At 36.3% G+C, this 20,358-nt stretch overlaps 1 protein-coding gene and 1 pseudogene across 1 annotated transcript in view; one reads left to right on the top strand and one right to left on the bottom strand.

Moving 5' to 3' along the window:
* The window catches only part of RAB3GAP2 (RAB3 GTPase activating non-catalytic protein subunit 2), a 107,581-nt gene that overhangs the window by 71,850 nt on the left and 15,373 nt on the right, over positions 1-20,358 (top strand). The window contains exons 24-28 of the mRNA XM_072647801.1: positions 1,226-1,454; positions 7,857-8,021; positions 8,128-8,234; positions 9,933-9,999; positions 11,028-11,098. Of these exons, the coding sequence (XP_072503902.1) occupies positions 1,226-1,454; positions 7,857-8,021; positions 8,128-8,234; positions 9,933-9,999; positions 11,028-11,098 (639 nt within the window). The remainder of the gene's footprint in view (positions 1-1,225; positions 1,455-7,856; positions 8,022-8,127; positions 8,235-9,932; positions 10,000-11,027; positions 11,099-20,358) is intronic.
* LOC140530470 (syndetin pseudogene) lies at positions 18,954-20,327 on the bottom strand (annotated as a pseudogene).

Below are 20,358 nucleotides of genomic sequence, written 5' to 3' on the forward strand. Positions count from 1 at the left end.
AGTCCTACAAGTTTTCCGCCTTGGACCAGTCACTTAACTTGAAAGGGTTTCACCTTTCTGATTCTCAGATGAGGGTGTGGAAGTTCTCAAAGGTTCCTCCCAAGTCTCAGTAAATATTATTTTATATATGACTTTGAGCTCCACAAATGAAATACCCATTGGTTTATCATTGTGGGGTCTACTTCCTGTCACATCTAGGGAACTCAGAAATGTTGTTTCCTATAAACAGAGTTGTACAAATTCAATTAAGGAATAAAAATATTTTAAATCATTGATTGTTGTAATCCAATTCTTTCATTTATAGTCAACAGAACAAGTGGTAAAATGTAGCTAAAATAGATTTGTGGGTATTAACTTTAAACCTTGTTAGTTTTATACAAAATTTCATGTTAATAAGTAAGACATGTAACATATTTTCCAAATATAATCAATGTGGTAAAACTACTTGAACTACCAAAAATTGTTGAGAAATAAACATAACCACTCTGACTTGCAACTGATTAGAAAGTTTTTCATAAACAGAAAAACTTCTTTAAGTATAGCTTGGTTGAATTGGTGGCATTAAATTAAGTCTCATTGCAGATATCTGAACTCTATTGGCTTTTTATTCTACTGTTTCCTTAAGTTTCCAACCTGCCTTCTCAATCCCACCTCTCCAGTTTTTAAAATAAAATACAGGGTAAAATAAATTTAACGAGAAATCTGTTCTTTTCCCTCTCACATGCCCCTAAAGAGAATTGTTTTGAGGTCAGTTAGTAAAAAAAGGATGGTTTTGTGAGAGATTCTGTTATGTTTGTGATTCAGAGAGAGGATAATTCTACCTGTGTTTAATTTCCTAGGTAACCTAAATGTTGCAAACTACTTTTGCAGTCTTAGCAATTTTGAAAAATCTACTTCTTGGGTAAAAGGCAGACATTTTCTGCAGCTACACAATTGAATAATTTAATAGGGAAGAAAGTGATCCAATTGACATAAAATTGAAACTATAAAGAAATAGTTGGTAAAATCATTGGATTAGGGCTCTAATTGTCTGTGCCTGTGGGGACAGTTCCCCAAAGATCAAGCCAAGGTATGGAAAATTGAATTGTTTGCATACAATTTGCATAACATTTCTGTGGTGCTACAGGAATTGCGTGCTAATTATTATCAGACAGTTTTTAAATGAAATTTTTTCAGTAAAGATGATTATTGTTTACTAGCTTATAACTAGGTCATTTTCTGTTAGTTTTCCCAAACAGCTGTAGGTACTGACCCAGAGGGACTCACTGATTCCTGGGAAGCTCTTTCCCTTGATACTGAATACTGGAAACTTCTCTTGAAGCAACTGGAAGACTGCCTGATACTTCAGACTTTGCTTCATAGTAAAATGAACACTCGAAGCTCCAAACTGTCTTCTTTGCAGGCTGAGCCACTTATGAGTCTTTCTGTTAAGAAATTACTAGAAGGGGGAAAAGGTAAATTAAATTAGAAATCATTTAACTTTTTTAGTGTAACATTTTACATCATATTTTAACCACACAGAAACATATCAAGTACATGTACATATGTGTATAGAAATATTGTACTCTTTTTATATATCTGTACGTAATTGTCTCAATTATCTTTTTCTAGCTTTTCATTAATTTTCTTACAGAAATATTTTTTTTATTACCTTTATTTTCAATTATAGCTCTTGTTTTCCCTCCACCTCCCTTTATGAGCCATCTCTTATAACAAAGAATTAAAAAGAGGATGGGGATCAAACAGTTCAGAATTGCTAACCAATAGGTCAACTAAGTTTTATAGTACATGCAATTTTTCACACCAATAAGCCCCCACCCCTGAAAAGAAGAAAGGAAGGTTGCATTCCCGTATTTCTCTTTTGAAGTCAAACTTGATGTTAATATAATTATGCAGCATTCATTTTAATCTTTTTGTTGTTCCTTCCATTTATATCATTAGTTACGGTGTATTTTGTTTTCTGGTTCTTTTTGCTTTACTCTGCATCAGTTCACTTAATTATTCCTCTGTTTCTTTGAATTATTTCTATTCATTGTTTCTTATGCTTCAATAATATCTCTGTTTAACAATTCTCTATTTGATGGTCAAAGCAACTCTTTTTTCTAGTACCACAGAAAGTACTGCTATGGAAATTTGGTTTTATAGAGCTTTCTGTCTTTAACCTCCTTGGGAGCATATGCCTAGAAGGAGGTTCTTTGAGTCAGAGAGTCTGATTATTTTTTTTACTTTCTTAGCATAATCCCAACTTGCTCTCCAAAATGATTAAATCATGTCACAGTTCTACCAGCAGAGTATTAGTACTCCTGTCTCCTCTGATACTAGAACAAGCAATCAGCAAGCATTTATAAAGTACTTACTCAGTCCCAGGCATTGTATTGAGTACTAAGGAAAGAAAGAAAAAGAAAAACAGCCCTGACATCCAGGAGCTTTCCTGTTAATGGGAGAGATAATTTGAATGTAAATGCATATATATAAGATTCCTACAGAAGAGTGAAAAGGTAACCTTAAAGGGGACTAGCCTGTAGAAGGACCAGGAAGAATCTCTTTAAATTTTCTGGATGTCAAATGAAACCTCAGGATTTTGATTTGCATTTTTCATTTTTATAGTGATTTAGAACTGTCTTTCATGTGGTTATTAATAGTTTGCTATTCTTCCTTTCAGAATTGTTTATTCATATCTTTTGACCATTTATCCATTGTGGTCGTGGTTCTTGGTCTTATACATTTGTGGTACACATACATACACACACACACATACATACACACAGGTTATCAGACCTTTATGAGATATTTGATACAAATTTTTTCCCATTCCATTACTTCCTTTCCCCTCCTAGTTACAGTGATTTTGTTTGTTTGTGACACCTCCACTCCGTGTAACCTAACCAACTTTCCAAAACTCAGTTGCAGAGCAAGTGACAGTCAACATGTGGGGAGGGAGTTTCCTCACTGGGAGTCCTTACAGAAATGAGGTCAGAAATCTAGTACCCGGGGGCGGAGCCAAGATGGCGGAGTAGAAAGACGCACATACACATAGCTCCGAACCCACAACCCACAGAACGGCTAGAGGGGACCAACTCACGGTGAATTCTGCACCCAGAGGCCACGGAATATTGGAGCGAGGGAGATTTCTGTTCCGGAGAGACCTGCAAACCTCTTGCGGGGGCTCCTTCGCGCTGCGGACTGGGCGCCGGGACTGGGAGCAGAGGGCAGCCCTGCAGCGGCCGCGACACTGTGAGGAAAAGATCCGAGCGGGCTACGGGGACGGGATCTCCAGCGGCCACGCGGGTCCCTCCACCCACAGAGGGACCTGCAAACCTCTCGCAAAAGGTCCGTCGTGCTGCAGACGCGGAGCCCAGCCCAGACCTGCGGCGGCCACAGCTCCGAGAGGTACAGATCCGAGCAGGCTTCAGGGACGGGATCTCCAGCTGCGGCACAAGCCCCTCCATCCACAGGTGACGGGGGTCGGTGAGAGAGTCTCTTTGGCGGGTCGAGAGGGGAGTGGGGTGCCCCCATGGCTCGGGCCCCCCGGGAGATAGAAGCTGAGAGGTGGCTGCAGACAGGGGCTCCCCAAACGGGCGGGAGCCTGGATCCATTGTGGAAGGTCTGTACATAAACCCCCTGAGGGAACTGTGCCTGAGAGGCAGCCCTGCCCCGACCTGACCACCTGATCTTAATTCTCACACTGAATAGCAGCCCTGCCCCCGCCAAAAGCCCTAAGGCTGGAAGCAGCATTTGAATCTCAGTCCCCAAACGCTGGCTGGGAGGACCAGGAGGCGAGGTGGGTGTGAGGAGAATATTCAGAGGTCAAATCACTGGCTGGGGAGAATGCCCAGAAAAGGGAAAAGAAATAAAACTATTGAAGGATACTTTCTTGGAGAACAGACATTTCCTCCCTTCCTTTCTGATGAGGAAGAATAATGCTTACCATCAGGCAAAGACACAGAAATCAAGGATTCTGTGTCCCAGCCCACCCAATGGGCTCAGGCCATGGAAGAGCTCAAAAAGAATTTTGAAAATCAAGTTAGAGAGGTGGAGGAAAAACTGGGAAGAGAAATGAGAGGGATGAAAAAGAAGCATGAAAAGCAGATCAGCTCCCTGCTAAAGGAGAACCAAAAAAATGTTGAAGAAATTAACACCTTGAAAACTAGCCTAACTCAATTGGCAAAAGAGGTTCAAAAGGCCAATGAGGAGAAGAATGCTTTCAAAAGCAGAATTAGCCAAATGGAAAAGGAGATTCAAAAGCTCACTGAAGAAAATAGTTCTTTCAAAACTAGAATGGCACAGATGGACGCTAAGGACTTTATGAGAAAGACAGATATCACAGAACATAGCGAGAAGATTGGAAAAATGGAAGATAATGTGAAATATCTTATTGGAAAAACAACTGACCTGGAAAATAGATTCAGGAGAGACAATGTAAAAATTCTGGGACTACCTGAAAACCATAATCAAAAGAAGAGCCTAGACATCATCTTCCATGAAATTATCAAGGAAAACTGCCCTGAGATTCTAGAACCAGAGGGCAAAATAAATATTCAAGGAATCCACAGAACACCGCATGAAAGAGATCCAAAAAGAGAAACTCCTAGGAACATTGTGGCCAAATTCCAGAATTCCCAGGTGAAAGAGAAAATACTGCAAGCAGCTAGAAAGAAACAATTCAAGTATTATGGAAATACAATCAGGATAACACAAGATCTAGCACCCTCTACATTAAGGGATCGAAGGGAATGGAATAGGATATTCCAGAAGTCAAAGGAACTAGGACTAAAACCAAGAATCACCTACCCAGCAAAACTGAGTATAATACTTCAGGAGAAAAAATGGTCTTTCAATGAAATGGAGGATTTTCAGGTTTTCTTGATGAAAAGACCAGAGCTGAAAAGAAAATTTGACTTTCAAACACAAGAATGAAGAGAAGCATGAAAAGGTGAACAGCAAAGAGAAGTCATAAGGGACTTACTAAAGTTGAACTGTTTACATTCCTACATGGAAAGACAATATTTGTAACTCTTGAAACATTTCAGTATCTGGGTACTGGGTGGGAGTACACACACACACATGCACACATGCACACATACATAGAGACAGAGTGCACAGAGTGAATTGAAGAGGATGGGATCATATCTTAAAAAAAAAAATGAAATCAAGCAGTGAGAGAGAAATATTGGGAGGAGAAAGGGAGAAATTGAATGGGGCAAATTATCTCTCATAAAAGAGGCAAGCAAAAGACTTATTAGTGGAGGGATAAAGAGGGGAGGCGAGAGAAAAACATGAGGTCTACTCTCATCACATTCCACTAAAGGAAAGAATAAAATGCACACTCATTTTGATAGGAAAACCTATCTCACAATACAGGAGAGTGGGGGACAAGGGCACAAGCAGGGTGGGGGGGAGGATAGAGGAGAGGGTATGGGGAGGAGAATGCAATCCGAGGTCGACACTCATGGGGAGGGAAAGGATCATAAGAGAATAGAAGTAATGGGGGACAGGATAGGATGGAGGGAAATATAGTTAGTCCTATACAACACAACTAGTATGGAAATCATTTGCAAAACTACACAGATTCGGCCTATATTGAATTGCCTGTCCTCCAAAGGGAAGGGGTGGAGAGGGAGGGAGCTAAAGAAGTTGGAACTCAAAGTGTTAGGATCAACTGTAATGTTCTTACCACTAGGAAATAAGAAATACAAGTTAAGGGGTAAAGAAAGCTATCTGGCCCTACAGGACAAAAGAGAAGACGGAGACAAGGACAGAGAGGGAGGATAGAAGAGAGAGCAGATTGGTCACAGGGGCAATTAGAATGCTTGGGTTTGGGGGGGGAGGGGACAAAAGGGGAGAAAATTTGTAACCCAAAATTTTGTGAAAATAAATGTTAAAAGTTAAAAAAAAAAAAAAAAAAAGAAATCTAGTACCCAAAAAAATCATTTGTGATTATCATCTCCCTTGTTTGGTGATGAGCTCCCTCCCCATCTGTAGCTGTGAAAGGCACCTGATACTGTTCTCTTCTAATTGTTTTATGTTCTAACCTTTTTATGTTCAAGTCATGTCCATTTTGAGCTTGTTATGATATGTAATCTAAGATGTTGGACTAAATTTAATTCATATCAAACTTTTTCCAGTTTTTCAAGCATTTATCAAATAAACGTCCCAAGTAATTTATATTCTTGAGTTTTTTGAATTCTGATACGAAATTCCATTATTTTTCCATGTTAACATTTTCTGCCCAATTTTAAATTCTAAGCTAACTTGCCCTTGAAGGAATTGAGAGGATTGAAGCTTCAAATGGTAGGGAGAATTAAGTGAACCACAACTGACTCCATCTTGTGTCTCAGTTCTAGAACTACCTCAATTCTTTCTGTTCAGTTACGGGTCTAGTTCAATTTCTGTCTTCCGAGAAGACTTTATTCAATTGTGGGAACTCTGAGAAAACCTTATTGCATTGTTTGAACCTAGCCCTGGATATCTGGGAAGCTGGACCACCTCCACCTGCTACTTAGTGACCTTTAACTAAGGACCTAGGTTATGCTGATCAGAAACCCAGCCAGATCCAAAGATTAATTGAAGGAATTGTCTCATAATTGTACCTTTCATATGTCTTATCTGAAAACTGACCCTATACTGATCAGTTATTGTTTCCATATTCTTTTAATTGAATACAGACACTTGGGGGGAAATGGGATCTTTTTTTTTTCTGAATTCCAGGAGATAGTGCCTATTTACTCTCTCCCTCGCAACTCGGAAAGTCCCTAATCTTTCCTCCAATTAAAAATCAAATTACCTACTGTTGCATTGTTTCCTTTTAATTAATTGATCTTATTTGATTAATTGCTTTTAATGTATAAAAATCCATTTCCCTTGTATTTGGGGTCCAACCCTAAGCTGAGGAAAGGGAATAGTCCTGATTCATTAGGCAATTGTAATCCTTTGCCTAATAAACTGCTATGCTTGGGAGCTCCAAACATTGTTTCCTCAGTCACTTCTTCTTTCACCCACCACAGTCTTGATATCCAGTATGCACTTGAATCATTTATATTTACTGTCATATGTATGGCTAAAATATAACATCATTGTGCTCTTAGAATATTGTCCTTTTAAGCAAAAACCACTATATAGATTTCATCTTTTAAAGGTGATATTGTATACTTCTAAGCTATTACAGAGCAGAAATATTTTCATTTTGCACTTAACCCAGACATTATTTAATTGGAATTGTTATAAGGAATCTAAGGAAATCCTTTTTTCCTGCATGTTTTAAAACATTTCAGAAATATAAATAAATATGTTAAATATCTTTATTCTTATTTATGTTAAATGAATTTGAATAATTTTATAATATTATGTTTTGTGAATCAAGACAACAAGAATTTATTAAGTGCTTACTATGTGCCGGGTATTATGTTAAGTACTGTGGGGATAAAAGCAAAAAGAAAAAAATTCCCTCCAGAAGGGAATAGGGAAAATTAGGAAGAGTATTACGAGAGGAGCGTGGTGGCAAAGTCTTGAGAACTCCTAATGCTACAGATAGTTTTGAAACATAGTATCCCACTTGGCCTCAAAAGGTAAGTAATAGTTATTTATAATATTATCATTTTAATAGTCTGTGTTTTATTGGGGAGAATCCAAAACAAAGACTGAGACATTTCTAGCATAGTGCCTGGCACATAAAATGAGTTTGTCGACTTCACATGTTTAAACATGAGGCCAGAAATAGAGCTAGATATCTTGGTTCATACACTAGTGTTCTGTCTTACAGAGTCACCACAGTTGCATCTTGATAGCATTGATATTCCATTGCCTAAATTTTTGATTTTCTTTGTCTCTTCTTCATCTCTCCTCCTCCCAAACTTTAGGAGGAATTGCAGACAGTGTAGCAAAATGGATATTTAAACAGGACTTCAGTCCTCATATATTAAAATTGGCTCATCAAGAAAGAATTCCAGAAAATCCAGAGGAACCTAAAGAAAGTATTAATAGAGATTTCCTTGAGGAGCCAGAGGATTTACAAGCCATCCTAGGTAAAATAGAGTAATACATAAAAGCAAAAATCTTAGAGTTGGATAAATACTGCTGATTTTCATTACATGAGGAAGTGAAAAACATGTCCCAACTTCTGACTTTCAGAATTGCTGAATTTAGCCTATCAACAGTTTCCTTGTAGTCTTGACTTAGATGTGTTACATGCACACTGCTGTTGGGAATATGTTGTTCAGTGGAATAAAGATCCAGAGGTAAGATTATCTTTCACTCTCAAATATTAGGTTTTTTCTATAGCTCTGCTCCTACAAATGTGGAACCATTTATTACTCAGTAGTTTACAATATACAGTGAATTTTTCTCATCATTTTAGATTGTAATAATAAGTATAAACTCCAGTCACTTTTATTTCTTTTTCACCTTTTGTGAGATTAAAATTTGACAACCAAGACTGAAGTCTTAACATTAATTAGCAGGATGAAAGTATCATTTGGAACCATATCTAATTTCTTCTTGATAATTACTATATGTGCAAATGTTTATAAATTCAACAAATTATCTTGCTGTATTCTTAGAACCTGGTTATTAAGAAAGTCATATTGTTTCTGTAAGGTATGTAGGGCCAACTCTGGATAAAATTTGAACTTTTCTTTCAGGGTCCTCCTTTCTCTTTCCTCTCCAGCTATACTGTCCGTACTCCTTTCTAAGTTATCATATTTTTCATATTACCAAATGTTACCAATTTTTCATGTTACCAAATTGATATTTGGATGTTGTGACCCTTGCTTCCAAATTATCCCAGCTCCCTCCCAAATGAAAATTCTGTTAGATTGATACCCTGATCTCAGCTAGTTGTTACAGAAAAACATCTTACAAAGTCATTCACACAGTGTTTAATAAATGACATTACTTCTGTGATGTTATTAGCAGTAAGCAGACATATCTAAACATTAGATTTATTTTCAGTTTAGATAGTTGTTTCTCTTTGTAAATTATATACATCTCCCCTATCTTTACATACACTCATGTATTAACCCCTCAAAACTGAGTATCAGATACCTAAAATTGCCTTTTGATATACTCTAATATAGGTATATTTTTGGCAAAGATTTAATTATATTCAAACTATTTCTACACTTTCAAAAAATAAGTAGTTTATTAGTTGGTGGGTAATTTGATCAGGCTTTCTATACTATATATCTGAATATTTTTGCTGAAAAAGAACCATCTGTTTACATTTAAATAACTTTAAATCTTGATCCTCTATATTACTCTCTTAGAATGTAATGAGAATCTACTTTCTTTACTTTTCTTGAGGTTTTCTTTTTGTCTGTGTTTTCTTTCACAACACGACTATTATAGAAATGTTTTGCATGTTTAACCTATATCAAATTGCTTGCCTTCTCGGTGCGGGCTTGGAGAAAGTGGGAAGGGAAGGAGGGAGACAATTTCAAACTCAATGTTTTAAAAACAAATGTTAAAAATTGATTTTACATGTATTTGGGGAAAAATAAAATACTAAATATTAAAAAAAAGAAAGCAAACAAAAAAGAATGTGAGCATCATTAAAAAGTATATTCTTTGTAAAATATTTTTGATTGTATATACAAATAAATTCTTATGAGAAGGTAGACATGTACTGTAGTAAAGTAAGACTGATACCAAAGTAGATTTTGCATCTAGATGCTACTGTCTTATTAGATGAGAAAAATCATACTAGATTTGCCAAATGTTTCGTGATTTATCTAGGAAAGGTAAAATTTGCAAGTGAATAACCTGAGATGAGACCATTGAAATAACTTTGTGAAAAGCTAACATTTTACATTATTCTGTGGTTTATAAAACTTTAAGGTAACTTTAATTACTGAAGCATGATTTTAATCTCCATTTGCATATGAAACACAATTAAATTTTACTTTATCACTTTTGTCTTTATTTTCCCACATGTAAAGGAAGCACGTTTTTTCGTTAGGTCTATGGAACACTTGAAGAGTATTGTTAATGCCCATGTGCAGCATGGTAAGTAGGCCATTATTTAGTACATTTTTGATAATAAAGCAAAAATGCTTCAATTCATGCTTTTACATAATAATATGTATTATTACATAATTCATGCTTATACATAGCTGGTATTACTTTGAATTGTAGTTCAAAGACATTGCTATATCTGAAATACTGCTGTCATCTTTATAAATTTCATATGTATTTCTGCTACTAAAACTAAATTAGAATGAGGGTCTAGGTCTACCTATTGTGGCAGATAGCCTCAAAGGAGTCATTCTCTCTCTTGTGTTCACTGGACATTTCCCATGCGATGAAATAGGTGATGTGGAATGTCTCCATCCTACATAAACTCTTTTTGAAGATGTTAGGAAAAATTTTGATCTTTCCCCAGAAATTTCTGCTTTACTTTCTGTATTCTGCAGTGGAAACCAGGAGTACGGTACATACAATTCACATCTCAGAAATCTGAGTTTATACCTCAAAAGCTGAAACTTACAGATCACATGTTGAGAATGGATTTTTTTTTATACTGCTTGACATGCCAATGTAGTGATTATTGATTTCCAGGGAAAAAAAATACAGCTCACCGTCAAGATATGAGAACAGGTCTCATTATTAAGAGATTTTCATTAGAGAAATAAATTTACTTTATCATTAAAAATATGATTAGTTCTATAGTAATTATGTGCTAATACCTCATGCTAGGTACTATAGATACAAAAACACAAACAAAATAGTATCTGATTTGACTTTACTTGCCTTCAAGGGACTGAGAAATATGGGAGACAAAAAATGTACATAAGTATACTCAGTATACCAGTGACTTTAAAATTCCTATCCTCTGTTCTGCTATCGAGGTGCATTTAATATAGTAATGTTTGTTGTTTTATTCTAAAGATGAGAGATTTCATTAATTTTATATGCAAATGAATCAATATTAAAGCAGTTTAAATCGCCTGTAATATTTCTAAGCTCTAAGAAATTTCTAGCTCTTCATACATGGTACAGTTATGTAGAAGTTCACTACTGTTCTTAATTTTTAGGCATTGCCCTAATGATGTGGAATACATTCATAGTTAAAAGGTTTTCTTCTGCCACATACTTAATGGATAAGGTAAAGTAGTTTCATATTACAATTTTTTTTTCTCCTTAAATCGTATGTATGTAAAGATTCTGTGATTTTGTCAGTGTGAGGAATTCTTGTTGTGGAAATACCTTTCATCACTGTAGATCACAACTGACTCATGACTTAGTGGATAAATCCTATGGAGTTACCTAAGGTATGTAAATTTATATTTACACTTAGAAGTGTCAGAGGTAGAACTTGAATTCTGGGCTTTATTCCAAGTCCAGAACTCTGTATACTGTGCTGCCTGTCTCTTATTAATTATCCAGCCGTAAAATTTAGTGCATATTTATTAAATATTTCTTATATGCATAGCACAATTCTAGGGAAGAGTCAAAGTTTAGGTAAGACATGGTTCCTGCTGTCAGGGAGTTTGTAGTCTTGTAGGGCACTAAGACATAAGATTATGCTTGTGTAAACTATTACATAATTGCGTTACAGCTGTATATCAAGGTGAAATGTGGGGTAAAGGTCTTTCTTATCTTGGGCAGGGTTTGGGGATCTGTGAACTTGCTTTTTTAAGAAAATATTGATAATTATATTTCAGTATAATTTATTTCCTTTGCAATTCTATGTATTTTATTTTATACACTTAAAAACATGATTTTGAGAAAAAGTCCATAGATTTCACCAGTCTTCCAAAGGTACCCATGACACAAAAAAGGTTAAAAATCCCCATCCTGGGAGGAGGAGGCATTTGCACTGGGCTTTAGAAGAATGATTCAATATTCAAAGAGTTTAAAGATGGAAAGAAATAGAGAATAGGTTCAGGATGTGTTGTATAGGCTGAGTTGTCTGACCTGGATGGAGTATAAATTTTGTGAAGTGAATAATATAATAATTAGATATATATTATCTTAAAATTCATAAAATTTTATTTATATATACACACATATGTACATATACAGACACATAAATCATCTCATTTGATTCTTATAAAAACCCTTTGAGATGGATGCTATTATATTACTCATTTTACAGATAAGGAAACTGAGGTTGAGAGAGGTTAAGTGACTTGCCCAGCTTCTCAGTGTTTAGGATAAGACTTAGACTCAGGTCATCCTGAGTTCAGCTATTCTGCTGTCTACTATTCCACTTCAAAGTAAGGTGTCACCAGGTTGTAAAGAGTCATAGGTCTAGAGGAGTGGTTTTTTTTTGGACTTTCTTTAGGAGGCAGTAGGGAGCCACTGAAGAGTTTTGACTAGAGGAGTAACCTCACCAGGTCTTCTCAAAAAGAAGATAATTCTAGCATCAGTAGGAAGGTTGGGCTGAAGGGAGAACAGAAGAGAGTAAAGACTGGAAGATCTTAAAGACTGTTATTAGTCTAGGCAGATAATAATAAGTCTCTAACCTAGTGTGGTGGATTGTTGGGATACAGTTCATAGAATTCTGGTTCTCAAGCTTACGGGGACTCTCTCTATCTCACCATTTTCTATATGAGGAAACCAAGCCTCAGATTAAGGAATTGCCTGTGATGACCCAGCTAGTAAATGGAAAAGGTAGAATTTGAGCTAAGGTTTTCCTGATTCCAAGTCCAGCATTCAATCTAGACGCTAGCTTGATGAGGGAGAGGAGAGGACAGAGATAATCCTAAGGTTGTGAATGTGAAAAATGAAGGAAGTTGTAATAGAACATATGGAGATAATTCAAAAGGAGAATTATTAGATTTATAAGGAAAGATAGCTTAATTTGAGCATGTTAATTTTGAGTTTCTGGTGGGATATAGGGTTGGAAATAACCCATCAGCACTTGGAAGTATGAGTCTGGAGGTCAGAATAATATTGAGGACTAGACAAAAATAAGGATTTAGAAGCCATATACTTACAAGTGGTAGTTAAAGTCATGAGAGTAAATAAGGATTTCTAGGTCATGTGAGCAATAATGTTGGGGGGGGGGTCCTAGATATTTTCTCTGATGTCTTCAAAACAGAAACTGTATGCCAAAGATAAAGATAAAGTAATTTCTTTTCTTTATGACACCCAGAATCCAAAAGATGGTCAAAACAAAACAGAACAAAAAAGCACATTGTCCTTGATCTCATTCAGCACCCCTCCCTCATTTCCCATGCTACTAGCAGCGAGGCTTCACTCACAGACACAAAGACCTGACACAGGCTTATAACAAAACCAGTTCCCATAACCAAGTCCCCTCTCTGTCTTTCCCATACTATGGAGACCCCCAACACCAGGCTGCAGAGGTTTGCCTGGGCCACAGCAAACAGCCAGTGGCCATCTGGTAACTCCAGTGCTGCAAAGCTCTGAACTGCCATTACTAGGGTACCACTACCACTGCAGATCGCTGAACTGCCAGGGTTGGGATGGAGGGCCCTGTGGCACCTATACTGCAGATGCTAGATCAGAGAACTGAGAAATAGAGGGAGTGGGACTGATCACCAGGACAGAATGGGCAGGACCTGAGGGAAAGAGCATAGTATCCAGCTGGGGCTAATCCTGATCCCTCAAGAAGAGTGGGCAGAGACCCAGGCTGGTGAAATGTGAATTGCCCAGAATGGCAGAAGGCTTTGAGATCCAGCCCCCAAGGAACCATCAGCAGAGAGGACACAAAAAGTAAATGGGGAAAATCTGAGGGAAAAATAAATACTGAAATTACCCAAGATTTTAGGAAGAAGAAAACTTACAGCAGATAAAGCAGCACGGCAAACATCAATAGCAGAAGGAAGAGTGGCCTCCAGATCTAGTACGAAAATTAAGGCATTTGTGAATAAATACTGCTAAACAGAGGAAAACGATCCAACACTTGATGAGACTGTGGACCCTGTGGAATGTGAGGAGAACATGGAACCCTGATGTGCTGTTCCAGTGTAGTTCAGAAAAGAAATGAGAATCATGAGAGTACAATATATGGTTTGCACAGCAAAAATAATGGGAAGATTAAAAAAACTAAAATCTGCAATGGCAAGCCTCACAAAAGAAATGAAAGAAAACAAATATACAGAAGTGAAGGACAACCTATGAAAAGAGAAACAGAAAGAGAAAATATGCTTACTATGCAAGCAGAACATGCTAACCTTGAAGACAAGATTTGCAGAAATAACTTAGGATTCATAGGTCTCCCAGAAAGGCATGACAGGACCAAAAACCTTTAACCCCTTAATGGAAGAAATAATAGAGAATTACCTAGAACTTCTTACCAAAAAGAATAAAGTACCAAAGAATTCACTGATCACCTCCAGAAAAAAAGCTCAAGGCTACAAACTCCAAGACACATAGTGGCTAATTTTAACAATTCAATTCAGACACAAGTTCTGCAAGTGATCAGGAGAAAGACCCTCAAAAGCAAAGGACAGGAAATTTGAAAGATGATTTTACACCCACCAGAAAATGTAGGAGGGAAGGGAATACTGTGTTCCAAAGAGCAGTGGAGCTCAGAATGCAGCCCAGGGAGACCCACCCTGAAAATCTGAGTTTAACCATACATAAAAAAGATGTTCAGTAATAAAGAGGTGTTTGAAACATTTTTTTGGAAGAAAACCAGAATAGAAGAGATTGTTTCTCAACCACCCGAAAGAAAAGATATGCAAAAGGAGTGAAAAAATTCAATAGCCAAAGATAGCAGCTGAGTGACAACAGAGGGACCAGTAATGAACTTTTTTCTAAATATGCACAAGGGGACAGGGGTGAAGGTAGAAGATTGGTAGAGATAACAAGGAAGAGGTGAACATGGGGGACTATGGACATAACCAGGTGACTGCTTGCCTATAGATGGGGGGGGGGGGGGTGTGTGTGTGTGTGTGTGTGTGTGTGTGTGTGTGTGTGTGTGTGTGTGTGTGTGTGTGTGTGTGTGTGTGTGTGTGTGTGTGTGTGTGTGTGTGTGTGTGTGTGTGTGTGTGTGTGTGTGTGTGTGTGTGTGTGTGTGTGTGTGTGTGTGTGTGTGTGTGTATGATAGGTTTAGTGAAGACTTCTCAGATTGCAATTCTTCTCCCAGGGGTGAGGTAAGACTGAGAGGCTCAAGGTTACTATATTTTTAGAACAGAATAATTCCATATAAGGATATAAAACTGTGTAGTACATTAGGGTCTCAATGATTGCATAAAGTTTACCTAATTCTTCAATGTCTTCATTTCAAAAGGGATTGGTTAGATTTTGTGTCTAGAATGTCAGATCATATTCTCAGCTAATGAGAAAATGGTCAGTGGGGGAGGAGGGACTTGCGTTAGAGTCTATATAAATCACTGCCTTTTCTTTGTCTTCAGCTTTCCTACTCCAGGTGAACTGCTGTAGGATTGTCCAGATTCTCGAGAATCGAATAAATCTCTTTTCTGTCATCACTTTGAGAGGCCTCTGAGTAATTGATTTATGTAGGGACCTGAGCCATCCCACACAACTACATTACAACATAGAAAAGTAGATAAAAGAGGGGAAGTAAGAGAAAAATATGTAATGTGCAGGGGCCAAATTAAGGGCTAGCAATGAGGAGAAGCTAACCTCTGTTATTTCAGAAAGAAGAGATGACAGAAAGAGAGCCAATAGGAACAAGACCACCTTAAAAAAATTAACCAAAGTAATACATTTATAGCAGAAGGGAAAATTTTCATACCTTGGGGGGAACCCCAGTTTTAGAGATAGATGGAAGAAAATGTAAACCTAATTCTTCTAGTCTTAAATGTGAATGGAGTAAGCAATTCAGTAAAATGAAAAAGAGTGACAGATTGGATAAGAAAACAAAATCTTACAAGCTGTTGTTTGAAAGAAGCACATTTTAAAAACAGACATGCACAAAATAAAACTGGGTAGGGGGATGGAAAAAACTTTTTTTATTATGAATCATGTGGATCCAAAAAAGCAGGAGCTTATATCATGCTATCTGATGAAACAAAAACAGTGAAAAAATTAAAAAGAATAAAAAAGGAAACTATATTCTGCTGAAAGGAACTATAGACAACAAACCAATATCAGTAATAAGCATATATGCTCCAAATGCCTTAGTATCCAAATTCATAAAGAAAAACATCTAAACTACAACAAGAAATTGACAGAACAGTGACAGGAAACTTTAGTATCCTTCTCTCAGTTTTATCAGAAAGATCAACAAAAGGGAAAATATGAAACTAAACAAATTTCTGGAGAAACTAGAGTTAAAAGACTTGTGGCATTTTATAAATGGAACAGCAAAAGAATATACGTATTTTGTGGTACCACATGGAACTTGTACAAAAATTAACCGTGTTCTGGGCACAGAAATATTGCAAACTAGTATAAAAAAGGCAGTAAAGAGTCAATACAGCCAGCCTTTATAGATTATAATGCAGTAAAAAAAAAAATAGTCATTGGTTTAGAGACCACAAACAAAAGATACAGACTCAAATGGAAACTTAATAATTAAATCCTGTGTGAGTGGATCAAAGAACAAATCATTGAAACAATAATTGTCTGAGAGAAATTATAATGATGAAACAACATACCAAAATTCTGGGTCGTAGCTAAAGCAGTCCTTAGGGGAGAAGCTCATATCCTTATAAATATACGTAAGACAGAAAAAAGTGAGGAGGATAAATGAATTAGGAAGCCAACAAATCTACAATAAGCACAAAATAGGAAATATTTAAAAATTTTAAAATATACATTGGAAACAAAAAACTCCATAAAAATGATAAAACTAAAAGCTGTTTCTTTGAAAAGACTAATGAAATTGTTAAATCTTAGTTTATTTGATTAAAAAGAAGAAAGCAGAAAGTCAGATCAATAAAATAGCTAATGAGCAAGGTGAAATCATAACAAAACCCGAAGCAATAAAAAGACAAGTAAAAACATGTTATGCAGTTTTATGCTAAGAAAACTGAGAACATGAATAAAATAGAGGAATACCATTAAAAATATGAAATGCCTAAAACTATTAGAAATCTTGATAGAGATCTTAAATAACTCAATCTCAGAAAAGAAATAGAAATCTAGCTGTAAAGAAACTACTCAAGAAAAGAGCCCCTAGTCCTAATGAAATCAAAGGAGAAATCTGTCAAACTTTTAAAGAAGAGTGAGTATTCACAGGTACCCACAAGTGATTCTCCAAAATTGAGAAAGAACAATTCTGTACCACAAATCTTTTATGAGACACATGTAGTTCTAATAACTAAACTGGGGAAAGAGTAAACACAAAATGAAAACTATAGGCCAATAACTTTAATAAACATTGACTCAAATTTCAAACAAAATCTTGGTCAGGTAGATGGCAGCGATTTATCCAAGAAATCAAGTATGATTTGTAAGTAGGATACAAAGATGGTTCAGCATTAGAAAAGCAATCAACATAATCCATCATATTAAAAATCAAAGCATTGAAAACCAAATGGTTATCTTAATAGACGCAGTTTAATTTTGACAAAATATAACACTCCTGTTTGCTAAAACCCTATGAAGTGTGGACATAGAGGGACCTTTTTATTATAGTAAAAAGCATCTACCTAAAATCAAAAACAAGCCTGATATGTGATGAGGATACTCTATAACCTGTTCCAGTAAATATGGGAGTGAAGCAAAGATGCTCATTTTCACCACTATTATTTGATATAATTCTGAAAATGTTGACAACAGCAATAAGATGAAAAAAAATTAAAGGCAGAAAGATAGCTAAAGAGGAGATAAAAGTACTCCTATTTACTGGTGGTTTACTTTGAATAGCTTAGAAAATCAGCAGATACTCATTGAGACAGTTAATAGTATCAGCAAAGTTGCAGGCTACAAAATAGGTCCTCAAAAATCAACAGTTATCTATACTAAAAAACAAAACAAAACAGAAGAAACAAGAATAGAAAGTGAAATCTCATTCCACATGACTACAAAGCTTAAAATATTTGGGCTTTGACCTACCAAAGCACGTACACAAAAAAGACTTGTATAAATTCAATTACCAAATACTTTTAACAACTTAAATAGCTGAAGGAATATTCAGTGCTCATAGCTGGACTGGGCCAATATAATAAAAATAACAGCACTATGCAAGTAGGATTATACTGTGTGCTTAATGAATTTTTGTAGACAGACTATTTAAATCACTTTGAGTCTGTTGTAGTAACTACCTTATCTTTGTCACTTTGAATTTAATAAACATTTCTTCTATTTCTTCATCCAAGATTGAGGGTAGTTTTAAATAAGATTTTGCCAAGGAGAGAAAGTTAACAGGAGCCATTAGAAGCCTCTTTCTAGTGTGATAATTAGCTATCAGTCCACATTACTGCAATAGTATTCTGGCTATGAACATTCCTCCATCTTGTCCACAAGGATTTTATGGTTGTCGGATTTTATGGTGAAATCGATACACTTTATCGATAGCATTTCCTTAAAGTACCGGTTTAGTAAGCCTATCAAAAAAGAAAATGAGTTTTCTTTGTCATGATGTGTTTCTAGTGAATTCATTATGGCCACTAGTAATCCTTATTTTGATATTTTGTCATTTTATGCTTGTTTGATATTAGTAATCAAAATGTCATTGAAACATAGTTATGTCTGATATTAATGTCTTTTAAGGAATCTCATATGATTTTGGCATATATATTGTGTATACTTGAACAGGCAGAGATGTTAGCTACTTTTTAAAATGTTTTAATTTATTTCATCAAATATTTCCCAGTTAAATGTAAAAACTTCTTTTAACATTCATTTAAAAAAAATTGAGTTCCAGGGTGATAATTAGCTATTCTTTGGAATCATCTTGGGTCATTGTCTTGGTTAGAGTCCTTCACAGTTGATACTCTTTTAATGTGGACTGATAACTAAATGTTTTAATTTATTTCATCAAATATTTCCCAGTTAAATGTAAAAACTTCTTTTAACATTCATTTTAAAAAATTGAGTTCCAGGGTGATAATTAGCTATCAGTCCACATCACTGCAATAATATTCTGGCATCCCTTCTATCCCTTCCTTTCCCCTTGAGAAGCCAAGCAATATGTCAGTTATCTATACATGGAAGTCATGCAAAACATATTTCCATATTATCCATCTTGCAAAAGAAAACGCACATACAAGAAAAATACATGGTCTTGTGGATGGACTGTGTAAAATACATGTATAACTGGTTATCTAGGTCTGTCTTCCCCAGAAGCCTGTTCACCTGCTGCACCTTGATGTAGTGGGTGACTTCAAAATTCTTGAAGATTTTGGAGAGTGCCACAACCACATACTCCTCAGTTTGCTCAAAGATACAGCTCACTGATACAGCTGTAGTATTGGAAAGTTCTGGCTGCCTGCTAAGGCTTGAGGCAAAGGTAGATAGCTAGCTACAGGATAATCTTCCTTGAGCATCCATTTTTTGCCCCATTTATGTGTTCCACAAGGATTTCAGCTACCAACCAGCAGCCGGCAGTTCTTCTGGTTGGCAAGAAGTGCCTGACTGACCTGAGTAAGACCCTACATAGTATTCAGGTGCCTTCTTCCATTGATATAAATGACAATTGCCAATTGAAGAACCGTCTGCAGTGAGATCACTCTCAAGTTCTTTATTATAAACAACTGCTTTTCAAGGATCAAATTGGCGATTTTCCTACAGACTTCACTTTGGTGCTTTTCTCTGTATGTCTCTGATTCTTGCAAATTGAGAACAGGAGGGAACTTCTCCATCTCATACTTCCTGATAACCGAACAAGTCAGTCGAGAAGTACACATCCTCAGTACTGTTGATTTCTTGTTGGGCTTAGAGATCGATCAGTGGGCGGTTCCAAAGTTCTCAGAATTCCTCTAGAGTTTCTTAATGGGACTCAGGTCACTGGGGCCACTTAAAAGTCCTGGGGGCTTTTAAGACCTGGCGAGCCATGACCTACTTGATTTTCTGTATGGGGGGAGGAGAGGAGTGGGCTTTGTACCCTGGGTGGTATAAAGTAAGCTCCTCAGTGGTACTCAGCTCAGGCCCCACACTGGCCTTGGCCCCTGCCTCAGCGTGTTCGCTTCTCTTTTTTTAATAAGGTAACTTGAGTATGGCTCTATATTTCAACGAAGCACAATGAATTAATTGGCCACAGAACATTTAAACCAGGTTTTTGAGGGATTCTTTGTTTACTAGATCAGATATAGCAAACTTATTTCCTAAAAATGAAATAAAATATTACTAAAAATAAACTGTAGGATTATCCAAGTTAGTGGCTCATGAAATGCATCCTCTGTGTTGATGTTTGTTTTTTTTAATTTATGAAACACACCCACGTTACATATATCATTAGGGGAAGCAAGAATAGAAAGTTCAGTGTTGTAGTTGCTTTTTTGTATCATTCCAAGCCTTTCAGTTTATTTTTTAGTTTCT

This window comes from Notamacropus eugenii, chromosome 2 (genome assembly GCF_028372415.1).
Source record: "Notamacropus eugenii isolate mMacEug1 chromosome 2, mMacEug1.pri_v2, whole genome shotgun sequence".
Classification (NCBI taxonomy): Eukaryota; Metazoa; Chordata; class Mammalia; order Diprotodontia; family Macropodidae; genus Notamacropus; species Notamacropus eugenii.